The sequence below is a fragment of the Diadema antillarum genome, unplaced genomic scaffold (assembly GCF_040938485.1).
Source record: "Diadema antillarum isolate AM-2024a unplaced genomic scaffold, OU_Dant_1.0 seq00000442_RagTag, whole genome shotgun sequence".
Lineage (NCBI taxonomy): Eukaryota > Metazoa > Echinodermata > Echinoidea > Diadematoida > Diadematidae > Diadema > Diadema antillarum.
Genome location: NW_027271417.1, coordinates 1976544 through 2002641, shown reverse-complemented (window position 1 = coordinate 2002641; position 26098 = coordinate 1976544). Strand labels below are relative to the sequence as shown.

Genomic DNA, 26098 nt, shown 5'->3' with positions numbered 1-26098 from the left:
AAAAAATAAAAATTAATGATTTTGGTGGCCCGATCGGGCCACCAAAAATAAAAGTTAGTGTCGAGCCCTGCCATAGCCATATACCAATAGTCCCCTTCGCTCTGCCATCCCCTGGCCGTGCGCGCCAAAATTAAAAAGCACAGCTCGTACGTTAACCGCCAGCGCGCGGTATGCGCAGCGCAGTGCCATTGTTCGAACTGTAACCGTTAGATGTCCCCAACGCAAGCGATCTAAGGACACGTCTCGAAAGATCGGAGATTGAATGCCAAATTTGGAGACTGGAAGTGGAAAGGTGAACTGCATAAAAGCATCTGTTCGCTGAAGAGGCCGGTTTCATCAAAGAACTAACAATTCCACGTCAAATTCGGTAAGAATTTATTTGATGCCTGTTCTCCATCCACTCGCACTCGGCAAATATTGTTTTTACTCCCACAGTCCCATATATGATTTTCTGTGTTGGTGCTTAACTGCGACCAGCAGCCCCATGCATACACTATGCGTATGGGCTGCTGGTCGCAGTTAGTGCTTAAATTGGTAACCAACATAGATGTGGGGGCAGTTTCTGTCAAAATGAAATCACATTCTGCAGTAATTTACAGTGCAACTGCAAGTTTATAAGCCCGCTTACGCAGAAATGATCGACTTAAGTGATCAAGATCGGTGTGTTGAATATGCAGGCTATACATGTACCGATGTAGCTCGTTAGCTGGTTAGAAGAAAATGCAACCTTAGATCAAAGGAAACAATATTCTAACTGGAATCGGCTCAGGACTGTGCTTGACAGGATTGTGCTTGTTAGGACTTGCAAGATTCTTCCTAAATTTTGCCGTAATAATCAAGATCTACTGTGGCATTACAAAATACAAAGACGGAACTTGCAACTACATTGTACATAAGTCATAACATGTGTAACTTAAACAGAAATCCAAGTTCAACATAATTAAGGCTTCACCGAAGGCTTATAGTACTGGAAGGATATTATTCATTGTCACAATTAATCTATTGTTGTTGACACTGTCAATGACAATGTTACAATTCTTACAGACAAGGACAAGGTCAGAGCCCATGGCCCATATGGAACACGAAGCAGTCTAACCCATGCATATTAGTGTGTTACAGCCTGTGAGTATGAGGCTGTGTGTACTCAAGAAGATTGCATGTTCATATATCAGTTGTCAGTGATAATGATAAATGAGTGACATTGCGATTGCGAAATAAATAATATATCATGTTATCCTGCTACATGTATTTGTCTAAATGAAGCCTTTATAGTGTTCATTGTTAAAATCTATTTTAAAAATGAATTCTCTTTAACTTTGTTGTCATGCAAGTATGTGGTGATGTTTCGTGGATAAAAAGGAGGAACTGGAAACATAACACCCTAGAAATGTCGAATGCAAATTTAATACTAATTAAACATAATGCTACTACTATTTATGTGCAGAATACTGTCAAATTTGCATTTGGATTTTGGAGGAGGCCTATTGTCACATTGCCGATTCAAAATGTTTTCGTTAATATTGGTTCTCTATAAGAATTCTTGCAATCTGCATTGATTTATATAATGAAACTTTAGATAAGTACAATTCAACAATTTTGGATTGAACAATGTTAGACACTGCCTTCCAATGTTGATTGAGGCTTTTAAGAAATTTATAGAGAACACGCAACTTTATAAAAATACAGCACATGAAACAAATTTACTTTTGCTGATGTGGCAATTTAAATGCAGGAAGTGGCTTTTTTTTCAAAACTCATACTTTCCAGTGAAGTAATGAAATCGTTTTTGTCAATTTGTTTGTTTTAATTTCATATTTAAAGGTATGGCTGCTAGCAGTGAGCATGAAAAGTGCTTGTAGGAATGGAGGGCGACTGGAGGAGCCATGACATGAACTACACTTGTCGGCAACAAATGGGAGCTTCGTACGTGTACGTAGGGCAGAACTGATGCGAGACACATGTACCAGCCTGCCCTACCACTCATGCTGAGAAAGGCACATGTATGATGATGACCAATGCTCCCTCTGAGCCCCTGACCCTGAGTCCTGGAGGCTGGACATCATGACTTGTTTGGGTTTTGTACATCACAGGTATGATACCACACAAGCACCCATAATTCATCACCATCAATTACAATTCCGGGGGCGGGGGGCAACTGCCATTGCAACGTGGACACCATGCTCGTTCATGAACTTTCAAAATGGACCCTAAATGAGTACCGGTAATGACCCTTCGATTTTTTCCACCGTATGAAGTATTCGTATTCAGATTTTCATGAGTTGTAAAATATATTCCCTGAACACATATCGAGCTATTGAAAAGCGAACCCGTTTTTCAAAATTTCTGTGATTTTGATACCCTTTCTACTGTTCGCGCATGCATTGCCTGACCGTGAAAAAAAAAACCTTTTGCATGTTTTGTTGAATGAGCATGGTGTCCACCTTTCAGTGGCAGTTGCCACCCCCCCCCCCCCCCCCGAGAGGGACAATTTTACATGTTTAAAAAAAAAAATCTATTGACAACATATACAGTAATGACCGTGGTAGTACGTAATATAAGCATAAAATCGACATGCAAAATGTGCATTTGATTTGACCCTCAAGAGGCAAATAAGTGCACTTATGACTCTACTTTTGCAATATGCTAGGATTCACATCATTTTCAGTGAAAGAGCATTTGAGTTCAATTAATATTCAACAAAAATATGTGCAGAATAGATTAATTCATTTTTTTTTGGTCATACATGATGTACATTGTACAATGTATTCATATGATGGAAATGTGTTATGTGAAGCTTGCTTTCAACTTGCTTGATTTTCACCACTTTTATACTCCAAAAAGTGTGCCTATAATTTGATTTAAAGAGACTGTAGATATGAATTTTAGACTGATATTTGTAATAGAAAATGTATTGTTTTCTGTAACTTGCTTTTTATTGCTTAATGAATACATGGATCTTTGAATCGTTAGGTTTTTTTTATTGAATAGAAAGGGAAAAATATAAGCCTCTAAAGCTTAATTCATCTTCCAATATTTCTTGGAAAGTGATCCATAGCCCATGAATCACTCTCCATTGCTCACAAGAAATATTGGTAGATGAATGGCACTTGTGTACTGTCTTGTGTGGTCTCAGTCACAATTTGGATCACCTTTTTCACTTTTATCTCTGGCACAGAAAATCATGAAATAGCCACCAGGAGGTGTCAAAAGGCAACAGATTAGGTGTGGATTCCATGTTGGAGGCAACCATCAGCAATAGAAGAATCAGGTGATTATCACATTACTGATTATAAAGCACAAAGATAGTTTTGGTAAATCTGAAAAGTTTTCACAAATTTCCTCTCCTTGCAAAGTCAGATCATTATGAAGAGTATTTAAGCCAATGAAAACATATACTTTTGTGTGAAGATTGTAGTAACTAGAGAGTACCAAGTCATCCATTTGGATGATCAGTTTGTCCTACCTTGATAGGATCAAATTCATTAACTGCATAATGGCATTTGAGGAATATTAAGAAAAAAAAATCCACCTTACTTTGAGAATTTTCCGTGCCTGATTTGAGCAATCAGTTTTTGCCTTTGCTCCACAACACTTGCCCGACTTTGACTTGCCCAGGGCAAGCGGGCACATGCTTACCTAGCACCTTGCCCTAGAAAATTAGCAATGATGGGTAAGAAGAGTAATGAATATGTTAACTTAGATGAGCATTAATTTTGTGACTCATGTTAAATTGACCCAAACTCTTGTGTTGATACTCAGTATATGGCTAAGATGTAATTTATAGTAGCAAAAAGAAGTTCCACCAGTATTTCAGATCTTCATTTCACATCCCCTTCTTTTCCCAGCACTCTAAGTCCAGCAACCAGCTGTGGCATCCCCAACATGACTGGTCATTTCAGGATCCAGAGCAAGCCCCGTAGCAAAATTCGCAAGTAACAAGCTAGCTTTACTCAGCACCCTGTACTAGCTGTATCTTGTCTCCAAGGAAGCATCCAATGGAAATTACTACGTCAGTGTGGAATAAACAATTTTGCAAAAAGGCTGGAACAAAAGTCAACACCCACAACCTATTGTAGTTAGCACGTCTACTTGTGTGTGGTTTCCCAATAGGGAGTTTAAGATTTCAGTGAACATGCACTAGTGGACAGAGTCGAGATCATGTCTGCCTGCAACGAAAGGGCTACTGCGCATGTGCCTCACTCTCAACAGTACGTCGATGTGTTCACTCCTTACCCGCCAATTTCACGTCATCTCAGACGGGTGAACGTCGTCCACTGCACCATGTAAACGTAGCCTTAAATGACGCCATCGGTTCATGTCGACTACAACGTATGTCAAGGTGCAATCTTAACTCCCTAATATACAGTCAGTGAAATGCGGACTTCTACGCCTGTCATATGGCTCTCACACGCCACATCGCAGCAGGTATACAACCAACACAGAGCAGTTGAGACCACTTCTGTGCTCTTGCTTGCAGCAGCTCAGCCGCTGCCCCGGCAAATTGCCAATGTTACAGTGTGAAAATTCGGACATCTACAGATTGTCAATCGTATGATAAGCTTTTTCTGAGAGGCTTTCAAAATGTTTGATACACGTGGATATTTTATCAAGCCAAAAATTGGAAGTTTGTATCAGAGCTTTGGAAGGTGAAACAGTAACAGAGTATATCAGCAATAACATGAATTCTATGCTCAGTCTTGTGGAGAACTGCCATTTCATGTTCTGAAATTGTGGGTAATCACCCCCCTCCAGTGACATTGGGGGCAAGGGGGTATACAGTTTTTAAAATTATATTTTATTATTGTCTAAAGTAAGCATGGCTAGATTTTCCCTTTTCATTTTTAAAAAGCAGAAAATTCTGTAAAAACAAAAAACAAAGGAAAATAGGAAATGTGCAAAATTTGTACGAATTTGTGTCATGGATATCAATTACATCATTTGGAAGATTTTTTTTTTCTACAGAAAACCTGAAGGAGTTCTATTTTTCATTGATTTTAGATGAAATTCCAACTTTCCCTAAAATTCATAAGAAATTTGCATATTGAAATCCAAATGTTGAAAATACTGGTCTTTTTTTTTGAGGGGGGTGGTTAAATTATTCTACTCTGTATGTGTAAATTTTCAGGTCTTTCAGTTGATTCTAGTAAGCAATATACTAGTTAGACCTTCAATACATGTGCTTGGAAACTGCTATGTTAACAGCAAAGTGTATTTTTAAAAATGTTTTCCTTTTTTCAAGATATAGAATGTATGTGTTTTTCTTGTGTTCATGATTGAATTATGTAAATACGTTTCTAATCAACTTGTGTGTATTTAATTTTTTGATGCAGTATTGTAGTTTTTGTCTTGTGTTAGTGATTGAGTGTTAGTTTATGAGGTGGTTTTGACAGGTGTAGTTGTAAGACAAGTATGCTCATTACACTGAGTACTGTAAATTATACATTAATATACTGTAACCATAGAACAATCTGTCTTTTTGATGCATTAATGCTGTCCCACTCATTTTACATGATAAATAGAATTTAAAATAAAACAATTATTGACACCGTAATGATATCACACAGACATCTTTGTGAACATTTATACATTTTAAAATGTTTTCAGAGTATTACGACTTATTCTGACCAGTAACACATCTTAATGAAGTCTTTTCATGACCAGTAACATGTCCAAAATATGCCGTAAAGGCGTCTTGTCATGACTTGTAACAGGTCTTAAATACATCTTAATGACGTCTTTTCATGCCCATTTAAATGTGTGAATTATGTTTTAAACATGTCATACAATGTATTATGGTCAGTAACTGGTCTTAAAGACACCTTGTCATGACCAGTGACAGCTAAGAATTACGTCTTTAAGACGTCATATTATGGTCAGTTACTGGTCTTAATAACATCTCAAATACGTCATTTCATGACCAGTAAGACGTCGTAATGACGTAAAAATATGACGTCATCACGACGTCTCGCGTTGGTGCAAGTTTTCGTCTTATTTGCGCCGTTATATGACGTCTTTACGACAACTTACTGGTCAGGAAAATACGTCTTTAAGACGTTTTTAAGATGTGTTTCTGCTATTAGGGATATAACCACCATACACCATATAACCACCATACATCTACCACAAAATCACCATGCTTTTACCACACAGTGCTTCTATGGTAGATGTATGATGGCTATATGATAGATATATGGTGGTTATATGGTAGATGTACGGCTGTTATATGGTGCTTTTCGGGATATGGTGGTTATATGGTACATGTATGATACCGCTATGGTAGATTTATGGTGGGTATATGGTGCTTCTGAGGTAAATGTATGGTGGCTATATGATAGATATATGGTGGTTATATGGTAGATGTATGGCTGTTATATGGTGCTTTTTGGTATATGTATGGTGGTTATATGGTACATGTATGATACCGCTATGGTAGATTTATGGTGGGTGTATGGTGCTTCTTGGTATATGTATGGTGGTTATATGGTACATGTATGATACCGCTATGGTATATATATGGTTCTCCTATGGTAGATGTATGATGTTTTTGTGGTAGATTTATGGTGGGTATATGGTGCTTCTGTGGTAGCTATATGGTAGATATATGGTGCTTTGCTGTATGGTGTATGGTGGTTGTATGGTAAATATGTGGTGCTTCTGTGGTAGCTGTATGGTGGTTATATGGTGCTTTGCTGGATGGTGTATGGTGGTTGTATGGTAAATATGTGGTGCTTCTATGGTTGCTGTATGGTGGTTATATGGCAGGTATCTGGTGCTTCGGTGGTAGGTGTATGGTGGTTATATGGTAGGTACATGGTGCTACTGTGGTAGTTATATGGTAGGTATATGGTGCTTTGCTGGATGGTGTATGGTGGTTGTATGGTAACTATATGGTGCTTCTGTGGTACCTGTATGGTGGTTATATGGTAGGTATATGGTGCTTTGCTGGATGGTGTATGGTGGTTGTATGGTAAATATGTGGTGCTTCTATGGTTGCTGTATGGTGGTTATATGGTAGGTATCTGGTGCTTCGATGGTAGGTGTATGGTGGTTATATGGTAGGTACATGGTGCTACTGTGGTAGTTATATGGTAGGTATATGGTGCTTTGCTGGATGGTGTATGGTGGTTGTATGGTAACTATATGGTGCTTCTGAGGTAGCTGTATGGTGGTTATATGGTAGGTATATGGTGCTTTGCTGGTTGGTGTATGGTGGTTGTATGGTACTTATATGGTGCTTCTGTGGTAGCTATATGGTGATATATGGTGCTTTGGTGGTGGTGTATGGTGGTAATATGGTAGATGTGTGGTAGTTATATGGTAGGTATATGCTGCTTGCTGGATCTGTATGGTGTTTATATGGTAAATTTATGGTGGTTCTGTGGTAGATGTATGGTTAACAATATATGGTAAGTGTATGGTGGTTATATGATAACTGTATGGTATTTTTTTATGGTAGATGTATGGTAGCATAAATTTGCATAAATTTGTCCCAAAAATGTAAATGAGATGTATGGTATTTGTATGGTATATGTATGGTATATGGATGGTACATGTGTTATGGTATGTGTATGGTATATGTATGGTACATGTGTATGGTGTATGTATGGTATATGGTATTTGTGCTATGGTATTTGTGATGTATTCATATGGTATTCGAATGGTATAAGTCTATGATACCATACAATACCATTGTATGGTATGGTACCATACATTGTATGGTATTTTTATGGTATACCATAGCAATTTTTTTTGTAAGGGAACCCCTATATCTACTGCAAATAACCTTGAAATTGCATTCAATAATGTATTACCGGTACTAAGAGTATTTCAATGTTTTAACAATACTTCTTCGTTTTTGTAATAGAGGGTTCTGTGGTCCTTGTATCAAGAATGTACATAAATTGCCACCCCTGTGAAAATGCACAGGGTTTGGTTAGAAATTTGACCATATGTTTTCAAGAAGACAAATCAAATGTGTTGCCCCCAGCCCACCCCTGGATTTGCCATGAACAAAGTAGAAACTATAGGCCTAGTGACCAATCTACTTTCTCATAGCACTGACTTAGCTTATCTCGTTCTAGATAAAGGATTCAAAAAGAGTTCTTAACTTTTGCACCCACATTGTGCCCCTTAATTGGAGTGCCCCTGGTGGGGAATGATGCCCAGGCACTTGCATAGATTCATAAGCCAATATGTTCTATCACCCTGGCAATTATCTCTGCCAAATTTGGTAAAAATCTAATAACCATGCATTTTCAAGAAAAAGATTATGTGAAAGTTGCCCTCAATTTGGTCTGCCCCTCCCCCCATGCATCCACCCTGATCTGCCACAAACTCAGATCGAACTGCGGTCACTACTACACATAGCACATAGCTCAGCTATCACTTATGGTTTGAGAGGAGATTTATCCCTAAGTGGGGGGTTCAGTTCTGTCCCCCCCCCCCCCCCCCCCCCCCCCCCGTTGTCCTACAGGGAGCCCTACAGGTGGTGAAATATGGTGCATATCTGTACAATATTCTACCACCCGAGCGATAATAAAGTTGACCATGTGTTCTCGCAAGAAGAAGATCAACATTTACAAATTAGACCCCAATTTGGACCCCTGGGCTCCAAGGGGGGCACCCCTGGATCTGCAGTTATAAACGTCCATGCTCATTTCAATCGAACTTGAGGGGGTGGGCGCCTAGGGCCACCCAGGGCCGCCCAGGGCCCCTAAGGGAAAGCATGGTGCCCATTTGAGCAAACTGAGGTCTTATCCCCCTAGGGATGCTACGTCTCAAGTTTGGTTGAAATCGGTAATGGGGTTTTCAAGAAGATGAGCATGTACAATTTAGGCCCCCATTGGACCCTTCCCATCCCCCCACCCCCCGGCCTCCAACCGGCTCCAAGGGGAGCACACCCCTGGCCTGGATCCACTTTGAACAAACTTGAACCTATACTCATCAATGTACTTACTACCTCACACACACACAAAACCTTCAAGATTTTTATACAATCATTTATTTAGACATTAAGCATTCACCCATATTGTTTAAGGATCTTTATATTGTTTAATTTGACACACATTTAATACACACATGCACATCACTCCCAACACAATGTTGACGTATATACAGATTAATATTTCCTTTTATGTTATGTATATACAACAATGAAAATTGATATTGTATTGCTGTGTATCTCTTGGACGTCTATCATGTTTATCATGTATCTATGTTATACGTGTGCTTTGTATGTACCAATGTAATGTGTACATGTATGCATGAAAAAAACAAATATCCAGAGATGGACAATAAAATCAAATTGAATTGAATTGAATTGAATTACCACTTCTGGTTATACATATTTTTAAAGATTCCTTAAGGGGGGAGGGGAGGGGGGCATAACGTTTCTGTAAAAAGTTGCATGTGATGGCTTTGCAAAATATGTTTTCCAAAAAGTGCTTGTGTGTTGTGTTCTGAGAATAATGTGGCACATGGGGTTTACACTGTGGCACACACAAGATTAAGATATTCATTGATTTTCTTGGTACAGTGGAGGAGATGACATACAGTAGATACATGTACTATTCTAATACAAAAGATGACTGACAATAACAGCAACTCTTTATATCTTCTGGATGATATTAAAGGAAATAAGACACAAGTTAGCACAACAAGCTGAAGTCAATGCATTTAATAACAGTCAGGTGAACATGAGCAACCAAAGTAAAAGAGTGAGTTACTTTGAGTTTGCTTCTAACCAACTCAACACAGCTGCAACACATGAAAACAAACAAATTCTATATATGCAATACATATTTCCATGTTCTGAACAATGCACTCTTGAATTCATTGAGAAAAAAAAAACCAACAACAACAATGAGATTTGAATGCAATCACTCACAGGTCTAGACTTACAATCATTTCAACTTTTTCATGTATTTTCTCTAGGGTTAGAACGGTCACTTTCACAAACTTGTCTTAGTTTCTGTGTTTATTTCTTTTGGAAGTAGAAACATAATTACATGTATACTTATATACAATCACAAGAAACACTGTAAAGCAAACCCATTTATTGTGTGATGAATAAGCACAGAGAAAATTAAAATGACCTTCCTATGTACATGCTAACCTGTGAAGTAAATGCAAGATTTGTGCAGTACCAATATGGATGACACAATGTTTAAAACCAGAGACCCAGGGGTGGAGTGCTCACTAGAATATCAAAATTTCACATTGTAGCATTTATTCACAATATATGCATGCTATCATCCGAGGATAATACCTGCCAAGTTTGGTGAAAATTTGACCATGCATTTTCAAGGAGAAGATGAAAGTGTAAAAATTGTGAAATTTCGTCCCCCACCATCCCTGATTGCCATAAACTAACTTGTACCGGCAGTTACCAGTGTACCTATTTACAGCAAAAACTTGGATTCCGTGCTGGTTTTAGACAAGAAGATTTGTTAAAACTACCTAATTTGGGAGATCAGTCAAAAGGATGGGGAAAGAGGCACTGTACTTGTGGCGACCACAAGTGGGGAATGGTGATTATTTGTACAATGTTTGTCATCCTAGCAATGATACAAATGTGGCAAAAAATTTTACCTTGTGTTTTTCAAGAATAAGATGAAAATGTGAAATTTTGGTCTCAATAAGCTGAAAATGTAAACAGCTAATACACCCTGGATGTCGCACATCAATGATGGTCACAAAAGCCCACTTGAGCCTTTGCCTCAAAGGAACTAAGAAGTCTAAAACCAAATTCTAATGCAATTTCTGTATTTCACTAAAGGTATGTCATTTCATTTCAGAAAGAGAAATTTCAGTGCTCATGACCTAACCCACTGCACCAGATTGACCTTTGCTCCCTCAATATCAACAATTCATTCATTTGAATTTCCATCCTTCACACCAAATTACACTATCATTGGACATTCATTGCTGAAATAATGCCAGGTGATATTTAAGCCCAAGTTCAGTGACCATATAAATTGACCTTTCACATCTGTCATTATATACTTATATTACATTACCACTGGACATAAATGGCTAATTTATGCCGTGAAAACTACATTTTAGCTATCATAGTTTTGGTGACATTTGACCTTGACTTTTCACTTCACTGGCGTGGCTGAATCTTAATTCCAATGGCTCCTACCACATCATATAGATATTGGACATTCCTCACTGAGGTTGTGGCTGGAACATGACACTATTAAGCCACAGCACAGTGACCTGCGACCTGGAGGAAGTTTGCTTAAAATCTGCCACAGCACAATTTAAACCTCATGTACTATACACAGGACAAGCATTTACAAAACTCAATCAAGGTTTCACTTTAAATTAGGATAACTTGTTCTCAGGAGAGAGACAACTAGCTTGTAAATGATAGCTCAACATTTATTTTGGGCCAAGGCATAAGAATTACACACATCTGAAAATGGCCTTTAAAACCTCAAAGTTCATATCTGAGCTCAACAACTGTATTGTCACTAAATTCCTAAGACTGTAACATCAGTGTGCTACAAATAAAGCTCTATAGCTAGCCTTATCAAGCTTGTCAGAAACACAGTTATCTGTTTTAAAAGGTCAAGTGACCTCAGACATGGAAAAGCACTTAGATATCCTCATTTGGTAAATTTCCTTTACTCTTTTATCAATGTTACTTCCTGGACACTGTAAAGGCAAAATATTTTGTGTCAGGAAAGTTTCATGAATATCCAACTCCACAGAACTAATGTGAAATTGATAGTGCACATATTTTTGTTCTTAGATATGTGACTATACCTTAGAAAATAAATAAATAAAAATCATAAACTTCATGAAGCTCACTGAAACTGCCCATTATGTAAATACATTATCCATACACGTATGTCTCCACATTTACAGAAGATGCAGAAGTTGCAAATTACTACTTAGTTTTTACTTATATTTGAAAAAAAAAAGAGCTATATAAAAAAAAAATGCTAGTGGATCAGATGGGCAAGTGAACACAAATTACTCTCGAAAAAAAAGGTGATTTTAGCCACCCTGAGTAAATATGCATATCCATGTATATGATAAATTCACAGCAACATGGAAAAGGACTTTGAATCATTATTGACATACTGTCAATAATAATAATGTAAAATGCATAGTCATATATACATAACATTGGGACGCAGGTCTGCATATATTTTCACATCATATGTCTTGGAGATAAACTCTGATAAATAGTCATGTAGGATGTAAAATACAGGAAAACACAATTTATTGATCTACCAACACTGCTCTTCTTGTAGTCTTTTCCACAGTACACTACAATATGAAGTTTGCATATAATACAAATACAGTGCACTCCCGTTATAACGAAATGCTCGGGACCGGCCGTTTTCTTTCGTTATAACCGAACGAATACAATATATAACAAAAACAAGGTAACCACCACGCATATATCATATGTCTGTTGAATTCTCATCGTACACTGGAAAGCTATGTGAAATGGGAAAGTACTTTTTAAATTTTGTTTGGATATTACATTTAAAAGAGAGCATAAAGTTGTTTTTGTCACACAATAAGTCGTATAGAAAATAATAGTTCAGGATTCCGTTACATTTCGCTATTCCAAAGATTCGTTTCTTACTAAAGTTCGTTACTCCGAAAGACTCTTTGTTCCGAAGTTTCGCCATTCCTGGGAATCCAAAGGTTTGTTCATTATTTTGAAGCTTCGCTCTTCCGACGATTCGTTATTCCGAAAGTTCATAATTTAGATATAGATATATTGTTCGTTTTCCGAAGGCTCGTTGATCGGAAAATGAAATGAGTTTCGTCATTCCAAGGTTTGTAAATGAAAAAAATGAGAATGGTTCACTGTTCCGAAGGTTTTTTAATCCGACAATGAAATAAGGTATGTTATTCCGAAGAAGGTTTGTAAATAATAATAAAAAATGAGAAAGGTTAGTTATTTCGTAGGTTCAGTTATCGTAAGACGATTATGAAGTTTGTAATTCCAAAGTTTTGTTACTGGACACACCTTTTTCACCTTTGGATTAACGAAACTTTTTTTTTTAATGTTCCGATTAACAAATGTTTAGAATTCCTATCATTTTCTGACAAACGAACCGTCATAATAAGAACCATATCTCATTGGCGGTTTAACGAACTTTAGTAGTAACGAACTGTTTGAATAACAGCAAATTTGTTCGTAATAAACAAACCCTATTTCATTTCCGAACCAACGGACATTCAGGTGTATAAGAATCTGTGTGTTTTGTAATAAAGTACCTTCGAAACAATAAAACGAACCTTGTTTAATTTCAGATTGTTGTATTACAATAATGCAAGTCCCCCTCGGAAACTATGCAGGACACAAGGAGCAAACACGTACACAGTGATGTGAAGCGTTCGCCCATGCAGAGACGCTATAAATGCTTGTTCCGCTACGTATTTTCGGAAGCGATTCACATTTCGTTATAACGGAGCACATTTCTTTTGTTTTTCTTTGTCAGTGGTGCTCAGAAACATTTCATTACAACGAAAATTTTGTTATAACCGTGTTCGTTATAAGCGAATTTTGTACCATAGACTTCAATGGCGATAATTTTGGGACCAGAAGTTTTACTTCGTTATAACGAAATTTCGTTATAACCGTGTTCGTTATAACGAGAGTCCACTGTATAGTATCAAGAAATAGATGGGAAGTTATATTACGTGTACTTCAAACTTGAACATATTTACATGTCAACATTGTAATTCATTCATGAAGGACACAATACCAACATAGCTGAGTCTTAAAGTTCATGAAACATTGTGAAGAGAATTTAAGGCTATTTAATGGGTTCGGACAGCTTATGGGCACAATGAATCATAGTTTTTCCCTTTGTGACAGCCATGAATTTGATTAACAACCAAACACAGGCAGCTATATGCACCACTGTATTTCTCTTAGTTGATATTTTGTTATATAATTGGTAAGTCTGACAGAAACTTAATGACTGATGCATCTATGCATCACAAACTTATTCTTCTGATACTTGCATCACATTTTAGTATTATACTATGTAACAGATTAGATACCTAGAACGGCAGTGATCATGGTGATCAAAGTTAGCTTAATCATAGTGTCATTAGATAATTGTGTGTACATACTCAAGTTAAGATGAGGACAAGGATAGGTGGGACCAGGCAAAATACATCCACTCTTGTGAGAAAACTTGTCTTATTACTCACTCTACTATCACATGTGATAAATCCAGTATAGCCAGGAGTGACGAAGCAAAAACAGTAATGTATAATATAGGAATATATTTGTTAATTGTTCATATTACAAATTGTTAATTTGTAATATGTAATTGTAATTTTTTGTCTTGTTCACTATGTGGACTACATGTAAAAAAACAGTGAAAAGAGAATTTCCTTTATGGACAATAAAGCAATTCATTCATTCATTCAATACAGCAAAATGATAAAAAAAGGAGAGAAATATATTACATATTTACATATACTATGTATGTATACTACATATTAGTGGAACACAGCCCCATTTCATGACAGATGTTATAAGGATAGCAACTCTTGCTGGCATAGCAACTTTCCATAGTGACAGCCAATCAGGAATCTGGATTCTTGCTGTTACCATGACAATTGCTTTTCCAGCAAGAGTTGCTATCATATCAACTTTTTATGAAATGGGGCCCAGATGTCTAAACAATCTTGTCATGAGTTGCACGGGTTTGATACAAGGAACAGTGTCAATTGCAGACAAACCTGGACCAAACACAACAAACATATACAGCCTTTACAGTTGCAAGAAGGACTTGCAACCTGCTTTTGAAATTGCTGGCACATATGTATCTTGAAGAATTGCTGTACCCAGTACACCATGACAACTTGAATAAAAAATTGTTGCATACAGTAAACAACAGTTAACAAAATCATCTTTACACTCTTTCCCCAAGAAAAAAAAAAAATGGCAAAGATAATGACACGAAATTACTTTCATTCAAAGGAACCAAAATGGCAGGACTTCATCTGTTACTTAGGCTCTAGCGGAACAGAAGTAACGACTGCAATGTCTTCTGCATCTGCTCTTGTTTCTGCAAAACAGAAAACATGAAAATTGACAATGATAACACATTATAGGGTGTAGAACAAAACTGACAAACTAGTTTGTTTATTCTATACGTTAATCACGGTCACAATCAATATTCACAATACGTATCAGTTTTAAGAGCTTACACTGGCAATACCATAACGCCTCTATGGGAAAGTGATAAAAAGAGTGCCGTCTATCTTTTATATTTTCATTTTCTCCATCTTGAAAGGGATGTCATCAGCTCTTACTACCCTTTGTCATGTATAAAACCTAACATTGACTAAAATTCTTTAATCACAAAATAACAATTAATGCTGTAATTCTACTACAATGATTAGATATTTGCCACATAAGCTTCCTTCTCATGAATATCAATAATTACTAGACTATGTTTGGTACATGAAATAAGGTGTTTAAAGGGAAATGAAACATGTGGATTGAGTTAACGCAACAATATTAGTAGAACACAACTGTGAAGGTTTGAGGAAATCGGACTATCCATTCAAAAGCTACAATTTGTTAAAGTTTTGGTGCAGTCATCGCAGGATTAGAAGACTACTACAGTTTGTGGCGTCATGTATGAAGGACGATGAAAAGAAAATATAATGAAACCTTAACATATTTTCATTTTGTCCAGTATAATGAGAGAGCACTTTACTTACCTCTTTAAGAAATTAGGGGGAGCATGAAATGTTGCTTTGGCAAATGGTATGTCTCCGCTATAGCGTTTCATCAGGTATTCTCCCAATAGGTCTATAGAACATCTTGCCAAATGTGAGACAGTGGTTTCACGTGATTGGCAAATAATCACTTTCTGGAAATACACCAATTTTCATTATAATACTTTGAGCCATTTTCAAAATAAGGACAAAAAGAATACAATTTTTGCATTTTCCCTTGACCTTTGACCTTTGATCTCATGGCCTAGAACTTTCTCAAGGGAATCTTTACCGGGTAGCACATACATAGAGAAGTTTCATGAAAATACCTGCAAGCATTACAGAGATGGGGGGAAAAGTGAAATTTGAGAATTTGACTTTGACCCATGACCTTTGACCTTGAACGTGTGCCAAAAATTTGATGGACATAGCTTCGTCTACACATGCCAAAAGTTTCATTCAGATACCTCAAACAGTGCTCACACAAAATTGATCACGGATGGTAGGACAGAAAGATGGAAAGAAAGATATCTCCACAGGTTGATCGAGGGAATGTGTATATCTCATGTATTAAAAAAAAAATGAAATTTGGTTGAAATTTCTTTATATTTTCTATATATCATTTTTAATATGTGACATCACAAACTGTAGTAGTCTTTTCATCCATCAATGGCTGCACTTAAAACTTTAACAATTCATAACTTTTCAACGGACTGTCCAATTTTCCTAAAACTTTTATTGGTGCGTTCTACAAATATTGCAGCATTCACTCAATCTACATTTGAGTTGCATTCCCCTTTAAAGGCTCTTTCTGTGATATACAAGATGACTGACAATCAATATACTGTAATCAATATACTGGTTTCTCACCATATCTGCAAACAACTTCTGCTGCATCATCTTCATTTCTTTCTGGAAGACCTGTTGAACCAGCTCACTGATATTACCCTCAAGATTCCTGCTTTGCTCCAAGAAAGATGTATGGAGACTGCGGATTCTCTTGACTCTGAAAAAACAAGAAAGCATGGAATGTTGCTACAGTACCTCACTTACCCCTCTGCCTTTTCTTTGTAATCTAGAAAGCCAACAAAGACCAAAAGCTAATCTGGTGATTTGTTTTATACTCTGCTACCATCACTTCCACTCTTACTTCCTCCTTATTTCTTTTGTCCATGACACCAACTATGAACAATCAGCTACATTTATATGGTTCAAGTAAAGGTTACCACATACTTCAGCACTGTTAGGATACATGACATCTCTTTATGACCAAATTAAAATTGCAATATGATCTATTGTTTGATATAACAAAGAGAAGAAATTACTATTGGTTACGATAATCACCACTACAGTACACTTACTGCTGCTCTGCATGCTCAGTGGATTTCCTCTTCTGCAGCTTCAGTAATTGTTCAGCATGTGCCTGGAGAGTGTGAAGCTTTTCAAGACACTGTTCCAACTGCACCAACTCAGAGAGAATACTTTGTTGGAATTTGTCTTGGCCCTTTCGCCTGAACAATGAAAAGGAACATGTTACAGGTTATAAGACAGTAACAATCCCTACATAAATTACCAAATATCATACTCTGGGGTTACAAAAAGGACATAATGTTCCCATATCAATGTGGGTGATACTTCCCAATTGATCTGGCACACAGTGCATACTCATACTGCTGTATACGGCCTCATATTGATGGTTCTCAAGCACAATACAATGTGAATGAGGCCAATATCTATTGCAAAAAATTATACAAGGTGGTCATTCAAATATAATAGAGCATATGTATTGATAAGACTGATATCAAAATCAAGCACAAGCATAAGCTGGAAGATCTCTCACTTTTTTCTCTCTTGTCCATTGTGATTAAATCATTCCATTTTTTGGATGATTTCATTAATCATTTTTTCTATGTTTGTTTCTTTTGAAAAATACGCAGAAATGACAAGCTTCTTGAGACCAGTATCTGGCATAAGGTTTTTATCATCATTAAATCTACACTTCTATGATTGCTATCAGTCATACTTAACTCGTATTACATAAATGTTCATGAGAATTAAAACAAAAACTTAATATAGTCGGATTTTATACATATATCATCACATCATTATAAGCCCCATGGTTATCATCATTCAAATCTGTTTGTGGTAGATGGTCACAACTGAGTACAGTATATCCATTCATGTATTCCTGCTCTGCTCCGTGGTTCAAAATTTCCATTGAGCACAACACACGAGACATTATGTGAAACCACTTTGACTGTATGAGGTTGTGTTGTTGAAATGTTTGCACATTATGCGGAACTAGAAACTAGCAAGAAAATAAAAACATGCGAAAAATGTTTTGCTCGCCATATGTTCCTGTATGTGATGTCTTGATTCCACAGAATTAAAGACATGTGCAACTCTTCTTACACGGCCAAGCACCAAAAATTAGTCACCAGAAAATATCCACTTTTATATTATCTAAACACAGCCACAGTTATGTACCTTGCTTCGTGCAGCTCCATGAACAATTTGTCCATCTGCTTCTTGGTAGACTGGATCACAGTTTCTGTCAGCTTTTTTGTTTGGGTCCTCTTCATCTAGTAAATAAAGTATTTGGAACATTCATTACATGTTGATAGCATCATATAGTCTGTTTTACCATAATGCATGCTCCTCTCACTTTCTAAACAATATAAAGGAAAGCCACATGAGCAGATGCTAAAGTGCAGGATAAATGTCAAAATGAGATCGTAGTGCTGCATGTTTGCCAACAAATGTATGCAGATTACAAAGAAATATCACTTAAGGTGATTAATACCCCCGCCCCGTGACGACAGTCTTACCCAAGGAATGATCTTTCCTTGATCTTCTGCCATTTAAATGCCATTACCATGGCAACGCAGCTTCCGACACGTCCGAAAAATATGTCTTGCACATCTTCCCACCAAGACTATTGTGTGTGCCACATTTAATAAGCTTTTGTCAAAAACTGAGGAAGTAGTTCAATCCACAAGATCTTTCCTTGATCTTCCGCCATTAATATGCCGTTACCATGGCAACGCAGCTTCCGACACGTCCAAAAAATATGTCTTGCACATCTTCCCACCAAGACCAATGTGTGTGCCACATTTCATGAGCTTCAGTCGAATACAGAGGAAGTAGTTCAATCCGCAAGATCTTTCTTTGATCTTCTGCCATTTATATGCCGTTACCATGGCAACGCAGCTTCCGACACGTCCGAAAAATGTCTTCCACATCTTCCCACCAAGATCAAGGTGTGTGCCACATTTCATAAGCTTTGGTCAAAAAACTGAGGAAGTAGTTAAATCCGCAAGATCTTTCCTTGATCTTCTGCCATTAATATGCTGTTACCATGGCAACGTACTTTTGGGTACTGTCAAAAAATGCGTCTTGCACATCTACAACCAAAGGCACACATCTGTACCAAGTTTCATGGAAATTGGGCAAAAACTGAGGAAGTAGTTTGCAACACAAAATTTTCCATCATTTTGGCTCATATGTGAGCTGTTACCATGGCAACATACTTTTTGTCACTGTCAAGAAATGTGTCATGCTGACCTATATCCTAAGACAAACATTCAATATGAATTCCATGAGAATTGGAAGAACACTGATGAAGCAGTTTTGCCATGAAGCATTTTGCCCTATATTTTACCAATAACATGCCGTTACCATGGCAACGCACTTTTTGCCACTGCGGAAATATGTGTCTTGCACATTAACATATTCAGATGAACATCTGTACCTAATTTCATAAAAATTGATCAAAAACTGTGGGAGGAGTTCGAGACGCAAGATTTGCACCCATTTTTGCCCATAATATGCCGTTACCATGGCAACGTACTTTTGGGTACTGTCAAAAAATACGTCTTGCACATCTACAACCCAAGGCACACATCTGTGCCAAGTTTTATGGGAATCGGTTGAAAACTGAGGAAGTAGTTCGCGACGCAAGATTTGCAACGGACCGACCGCCCGACCGACCGCCCGACCGACCGCCCGACCGACCGCCCGACCGCCCGACCGTCCGCTGATTCCTATATACCCCCTTCAAACTTCGTTTGGCGGGGGTATAATAAAAAACAGAACCACACTGAACTATTTTCTCCTGAGAAAGAATCAGGTTAAGTTACCATTGGGTTGTCTGGTTTCAAGTAACCCTGTATTACAACACCTCCAAAGCAAGAGTCCAAAAGAGCTTTGATTTGAAGATAAATCTTGCTACCTACCACCATCTGCTGACTATATTTGTTTCTCAGGAGCCCAAAGACATCAGTCAGTTGCATGGCAGGGAAGCTTGTCAGGTTATCCCAAGAGGAAGACACAGAGTGGTCACTGATGCCTTCACAGGTCTCGGCACCACCAGCACTGTCTGAAGGATACTCGTCTATGAACAGATGAGTTGTGGTTAAAGAGACCAGTTCAAAATTGTACGCAATGAATATTTGTTATAATTAAAGAAACATTGAAATATTTTTTACAAAGAAGAATGGGACTTACAAACTGGAAAAAACTCAAATCTCACTGCTGAACTGTAAAAAAAAAAAATGCCGTTTGTGTCTCGATGTGTCAGGTATATATGGCCACACTGAAGTAACTATAATACAGCTGAAGATGGAACTCATACATCAGACTGCTGCTCCCATGACATTGTCAATGCACAAACAGGATATGAAAGATAACCTTTTCTGTAACACTACATTATAGTTTTGCCTCACCAAAGCAGGAGAAAAAGGAGTGTAATTTTGTATTAAACTGACAAACATATAAATAGAATTCATGATTTCAAAGTTTCCCTGAATAGAGTGACCATTTTATGTTCTACATATATTGTGATTTGACAACTTTTGTACATCTTTATAAGATAGGTAATACCTTCATAACTTTAATAACCTTTCATTTTAAAGGAATGTTTCTTGGCAACTTCATGCTCAGGAAACCATAAATCACAAAATTTTAGCACAGGAAGAGAAAGTAAAGGCAAGAATTCAGTATAGCATTAAGACTGTGTAGGGCATACAAGCACTGGGTATAATCACTACAGACAAACCTGCCAGTTTATTGTCATCCACAGTGAAGACTTTCTCAGGCTCCAGCAGCGAAAAACTTTGATCAAAGTTCAACCTTTGATTTTTGCTTGAACTATGACTGCTGCAAGCAGCATTATCTTGGCCTTCATCATCCATCTCTTCTTCATCTGTGTCTTCCTCATCATCATCCTTTATGAGGTAGGGATATTTGCGCTTCAGAGAAGATTCTGATGGCCTAATCACCTTTGAGGGACCTATTGGTATTGAAGGATTGAAATGCACAGATTCTCTAATTGCATTCATGGTATATATTACAGTCAAACCCGTCTATAGCAGCCCCCCAAGGCAGACAAAAAGAGTGGCCATTATAGACAGATGGGTGCTATAGACAGGTTATCCAATTTTGTGTGCATTGCCTACATGTACATGTATCATCGTTGTATACATCTATAAGTACTTACATGTACATGTATGTGTATACGTACGCACATGTTGTTAAATGCATTGAACAATGCTGGTGTTTATCAAATTACTGCACAGTAGCATGTGTACAGCCGTGAAAAAAGCTTAACACCAGTGCATTACAGTATTATGACTGAATGAGTGATGAATGCAGTGGTGGTGATCACTGAACATTGCCCATGAATGACTGTCACGGCTTCAAAGCTTGGCTACGGCTCCATGTGGGTCTGTGGCCGCTATAGACAGGTTAAAATCTACCGCGGGAAACAAAATTTGTGGCCACTGGCTGCGTTGGACAGGTGGCCATCATATACAGGGTCTTTAACAGGGCTTTCCTCTCAGGGGGATTTTTCAGTGGCCACTATAGACAGGTGGCTGCTAAGGCAGGTTTGACTGTACACTAATTCACTTAATTGATCAAACAGAAATGTATTCAAATTAGCAAGGCCGCAAATTACAGTAAAATCACTTTAGATAATCATACAGAAATGGTGTAAGTATACAAATTTGCAAAGCTGTAATATTGATTTATTTTTAGACTCTCCATAGGAGCTTGGATTTCCCTTCAAGTTGAATATGCAGCTATAATTACAAGCCAAGGTCACACTGGCAAAACTTTTTGTCCAATGAACACTTCACAAAGTTTGCTTCTTCGTGTTCACACTGGCGGGTCAAACATCTCAAACTTTCAGTTCTTGATAAGTTCTTGAAAATTCGTTTGGGAGGCACTGTAAACAGGAAGTGTACTGGTCACATGACAAACTTAACAAAGTTTCAGCTGCATGTGTTGGGACTGCACAAATTTAGAAAAGATTAATTTGCAGGAGTTTGGGAAATTTCCCTACTCTTTGTGGGAAGTTTCGCAAGTTTTGAAAGAAGTTTTCGGGAAGTTTGCATTCAGGCAGGCCAAATTCTTAAAATTCAAACTTCCAGAAGTTTGCCAGTATGAACATGAACATAGCTACAGCAATAGGAAGAATTACTTCTTCAGAATTTAAATGTGCCTCAGAATAAAACAAAATTTAATAATTGACTGTAATTGTCACACCTCATCACACAGGGTTAGATTTTTCCCACCAAACTATAGGTAACAATAACTTCAGCTTGAGACATTATGGTTATATTGATATCATGGAACAGATTCAGTCTGAGCTTTGTTGGATTTGCCTAGTTCAGACAAGTATGTACTTTAAATTCTTTACTTGCCTGAAGTTGGATACTGAAATTTCTCATAGTCCTCATTGCCCACAGATGCAGCACTCTCTGTACCATCATCTTCAAGGAATGAAAGCTGCTGAAAGAGAGGTCGTGTTGCATTAGCACTTTCCATTACATTTGTACGTAAAAAAAAAAAAAAATGGAAAAATAATGATTGGAAAGGAGGTGGCTTAAGTAAATCAGATTTTGTTGCTCATTATGATTGTGTAAAAAGGTCAGAATTTTAAGTCTACAGGAAAAAGAACTTATGTGAAAGTGAAGAGTCATTACACTATGAGATTAGACGTGGAGACCACCCTTTTTGCAAAAGAAAAACCTGAAAGCAGCTTTCATTTGTGAGCATAAACTGGTAAAATTGCCTGTCCAGCATTGACATCATGTGGCCATCCGTGTGGTCATCTGCAGGGAAGAAAGCAAATCTACCTGAGCAAAATTAGGAATGAAAATATGGCTTATGATATTTCGTGATAGAAAGGAATTGTTTTCTAGGAAAATTTCCTAAGTTCATCATGAGGGGAAAAAATACTTTGAGAGTACAAATGTTTTTGGGCAAGAAAGGAGTGATCAGGTTGAGTCTTCAGCTGGCCTGCAAGTAGAAAACACCCAGCATTCATTCACTCTCAAAATTTTCAAAGGAGTACATCTTCTTTTGATTGGTTGGAGAAAATTTTCAGACAATAATCAAGATTTTGGTGAAAATCTGGAAGCTGCCTTGTGTACGGGAAACCTGGAATTATATAAAAATAGAGATTCTTGTGTTGGATTCAAGGGTTTATTTTGTTTGGTTGCTTCAGTTGACTTGTCCTGTCACAAAGTCCTATAATTACTGGCATATGCTCCTTTCACTAACATCTCCCAACTGACATCTTTATTGGTATAAACCATGAGAACACATTCATATCCTGTGAAGAAACCCATTTCAAGACAAATATACACCTGCATTGAGCCACAGAAGTTCCACCACTGAAAAAAAAAATGACGGGAAATTCAGGTTTTGACTATAATTTATAAATTGCTTCATAATTTTGCTCCCAATTCACTGTCTTCTAGGATTCAATATAAATCTTCATCTAAACATAATTTCTGTAATGACAATACTACAACTGCTCTCCCTTGATCCCTTACAATTAAAAAAAAAAAGAAATAGTATATTATATTCAGCTTCTAAACTATTAAACAATATCCCTGTAAGGTGCAGGATAATAAGTGATATTGCATTGTTTATGACAGAAATTATGAAAAGTGCTTCATCACCGCAATACTGTACATTTAAGTATGTTTTCACAGACAAATTAATCTAATTCTATTGTCCACCCTGTGTCTAGTTAAAGGTTGCGTTTCGTCCCTCACAAACCTTTTACCTACCTACATTGTGACATACGCTTTTGTTATTTTCTTATCTTTGTATATTTCCGTGTGTTACTATTTTCCTTAGTTCTATCTTGATTTATTTTATTGATATTCCATGTTACTATTCATTTGAAAGCATTTTAATTACCTCTATTTGTTGCGGTGACACGACATTTCCTCTTGCAACAATTGCTCTGGTCTTATTTTTTTCCAAGGACTTAGGGCTAAGGTTAGGGTTGTGTTAAAATAAGGTTTAGGATTAGGGTTATGTTTGTCGGTAGAATTTATGCTTGGCTTAGTGTGCTGATATTTCATGGGAGCAATTGTCACACGAGCAAATGTCATGAAACCATTTGTTTAACTTTGCCTGTAAAACAATCACTACAAGTAAGTCATGAACATTCACAGCCTTGTTGAAAACCAGCCAATAGCTAAATGCAGGCTTTTTACTCCATGAATGAATTAAAGCAAACAAACAAACAAATATATTCCTATATTCTTTCATTCTAAACATCTCAGACTTTGGGAGTGGATAGAGGATAAGGCCCAGGATTTGTAAACACAAGATCTTGGGTTCAAATCCAACCCGGTGCTTTCATCCTCGGACAAGATGTTTTCCTCACAAAGTCCCTTTCAACCCAGATGTACATAGATGGGTACCTGGCAACGCAAGGGTAATGATGAAGACAGGGCCCTCTAGATCTGGGAGCGCAGTGTCTACACTGAACAGGCCACCCCTGGGTAAAGAAGCTTAATGCTGTTATTGTGCTATTTCCTAGAATACACTTACATTTTTACATCCCTTGAGATAGAAAAATAACACTTTGCACAAGTTTCATTTACTGAATTTGATTAATCCTTGACATTAGACTATGAACGATTCCCCCCCCCCCCCTCCCCAAGTAATATGATAAAGTTGTATTGCCTTGTGGTTAATGTAGGGGTGAAGTATGACATGTGAGAACTAGAATCCACCTCTATAGACAGAGTTACACTATATAACATCCAATGTGAGAGGAACACTAAAATCTTATTTTTCTTCAATTGTTTATCATACCTTGGGGGTTTTGATACTGCTCCCTGGAGTCCAAGCACATGTCTGTGATGTGACTGTGTCTAGGGTAAGGGCAGGTGTTGCTGGGATCATTTCCTCACCGTCACTTTGTTCTTCATCATCTTCCTCTTTGTCTTCTTCTTGTCTCTCTTCTGTTTCATCCTGAGACTCTCTGTTTGAAGACTGGTTGTCTCTCATGCAATCAATCAAACTTCTCCTGCAACTGTTTTTTCTCATCTATAAATGGAAAAGAAAACATTTTAGGTTGTTGACTTGTCATATTAATTCTTGAAAGGTTGGATTGCAACACTTTGTTTACAAAATAACTGACACATGTACAATAAATCAGTGTAAAAGTGGAAATGTTTTGCAGTGTTGAAATTTTCATACATTTCATGCAACCAGAAACTAGTGCAAAAATGAAAGCATGCAAGTATTTTTGCTTGCCATATGTTCCAGTAGTTGATGTCTTGATTCTGCAGAATTAAAAACACATGAAACTCTTCTTACCCAGCTGAGCGCAAAAAATTAGTGGCACAAAAATATCCACTCTTACAGTAGTCTGTTTACATTGCAAAATGTTCTCAACAAATATGCATTGAACATGCGTAGGGGGTATACAAACCTGTGTTTGTTTCTCAATGAGTTGACCACTTATATTTTTCCAATCTTCTATTAGGATCATTAAAAAAAGGTTTGAAATCACCGAAGGTCCATGTCAGAAACAGCAATGCACAGCACTCTGCAAGAAGCAGAGTAGCTATGCAGAGTTTCAGCATATTTGGTTTATTTGATGTAAATATGTTGTGATAGCCGGTGAAAGTTTGTCACTTCACTTCTCAGTTAATTTCATCTGTAGATGGTATCACAGTAATGAGTTACACAATTATCAATCATATTGTGTGTCTGAGAACAAATGATACAGCAATTGGACTACAGTGCACAGTAGACTAGGCTACATTTACATTCTCACAAAATCACTATATCCTGCCAGTTACAGCCCTTCATTTATAGTTTAATGAAGCTTCTGACAAACTTACCATACCCTGCCATAAGTAGTAAGCCCTTACACATTCAATTAATATAACTGATCTTGACCACCACTCACCTTGAGGATTGACCTTTAACCCTCTCTACTGAAAGGAAATATTTCCCTGATTCATTTCTACCCACTACGCCAAATAACATAACTGCTGTAAAAGTGGACATTTTCATGTATTTGGCACCACTACAAACGACATTTCCACATCATGTGGTGTAC

The 26098-nt window shown here is 37.3% G+C and overlaps 1 protein-coding gene and 1 long non-coding RNA gene across 2 annotated transcripts; one reads left to right on the top strand and one right to left on the bottom strand.

The window, feature by feature from the left end:
• The first annotated feature begins 210 nt into the window (after nucleotides 1-210).
• On the top strand, nucleotides 211-4523 carry LOC139732664 (uncharacterized). Its single transcript, XR_011711040.1, has 4 exons — nucleotides 211-367; nucleotides 1822-2090; nucleotides 3176-3268; nucleotides 3846-4523. It is a non-coding gene; the product is annotated as an uncharacterized lncRNA (long non-coding RNA).
• A 10485-nt stretch (nucleotides 4524-15008) lies between these two features.
• Nucleotides 15009-22545, bottom strand: LOC139732693 (uncharacterized). The gene is made up of 7 exons (XM_071643548.1): nucleotides 22422-22545; nucleotides 20774-21007; nucleotides 19953-20110; nucleotides 18205-18299; nucleotides 17079-17228; nucleotides 16588-16723; nucleotides 15009-15059 (listed from the first exon to the last, which is right to left on the bottom strand). Exons 1-7 carry the CDS (start codon nucleotides 22543-22545, stop codon nucleotides 15009-15011), a joined length of 948 nt encoding a protein of 315 aa, XP_071499649.1.
• Nucleotides 22546-26098: the final 3553 nt, after the last annotated feature.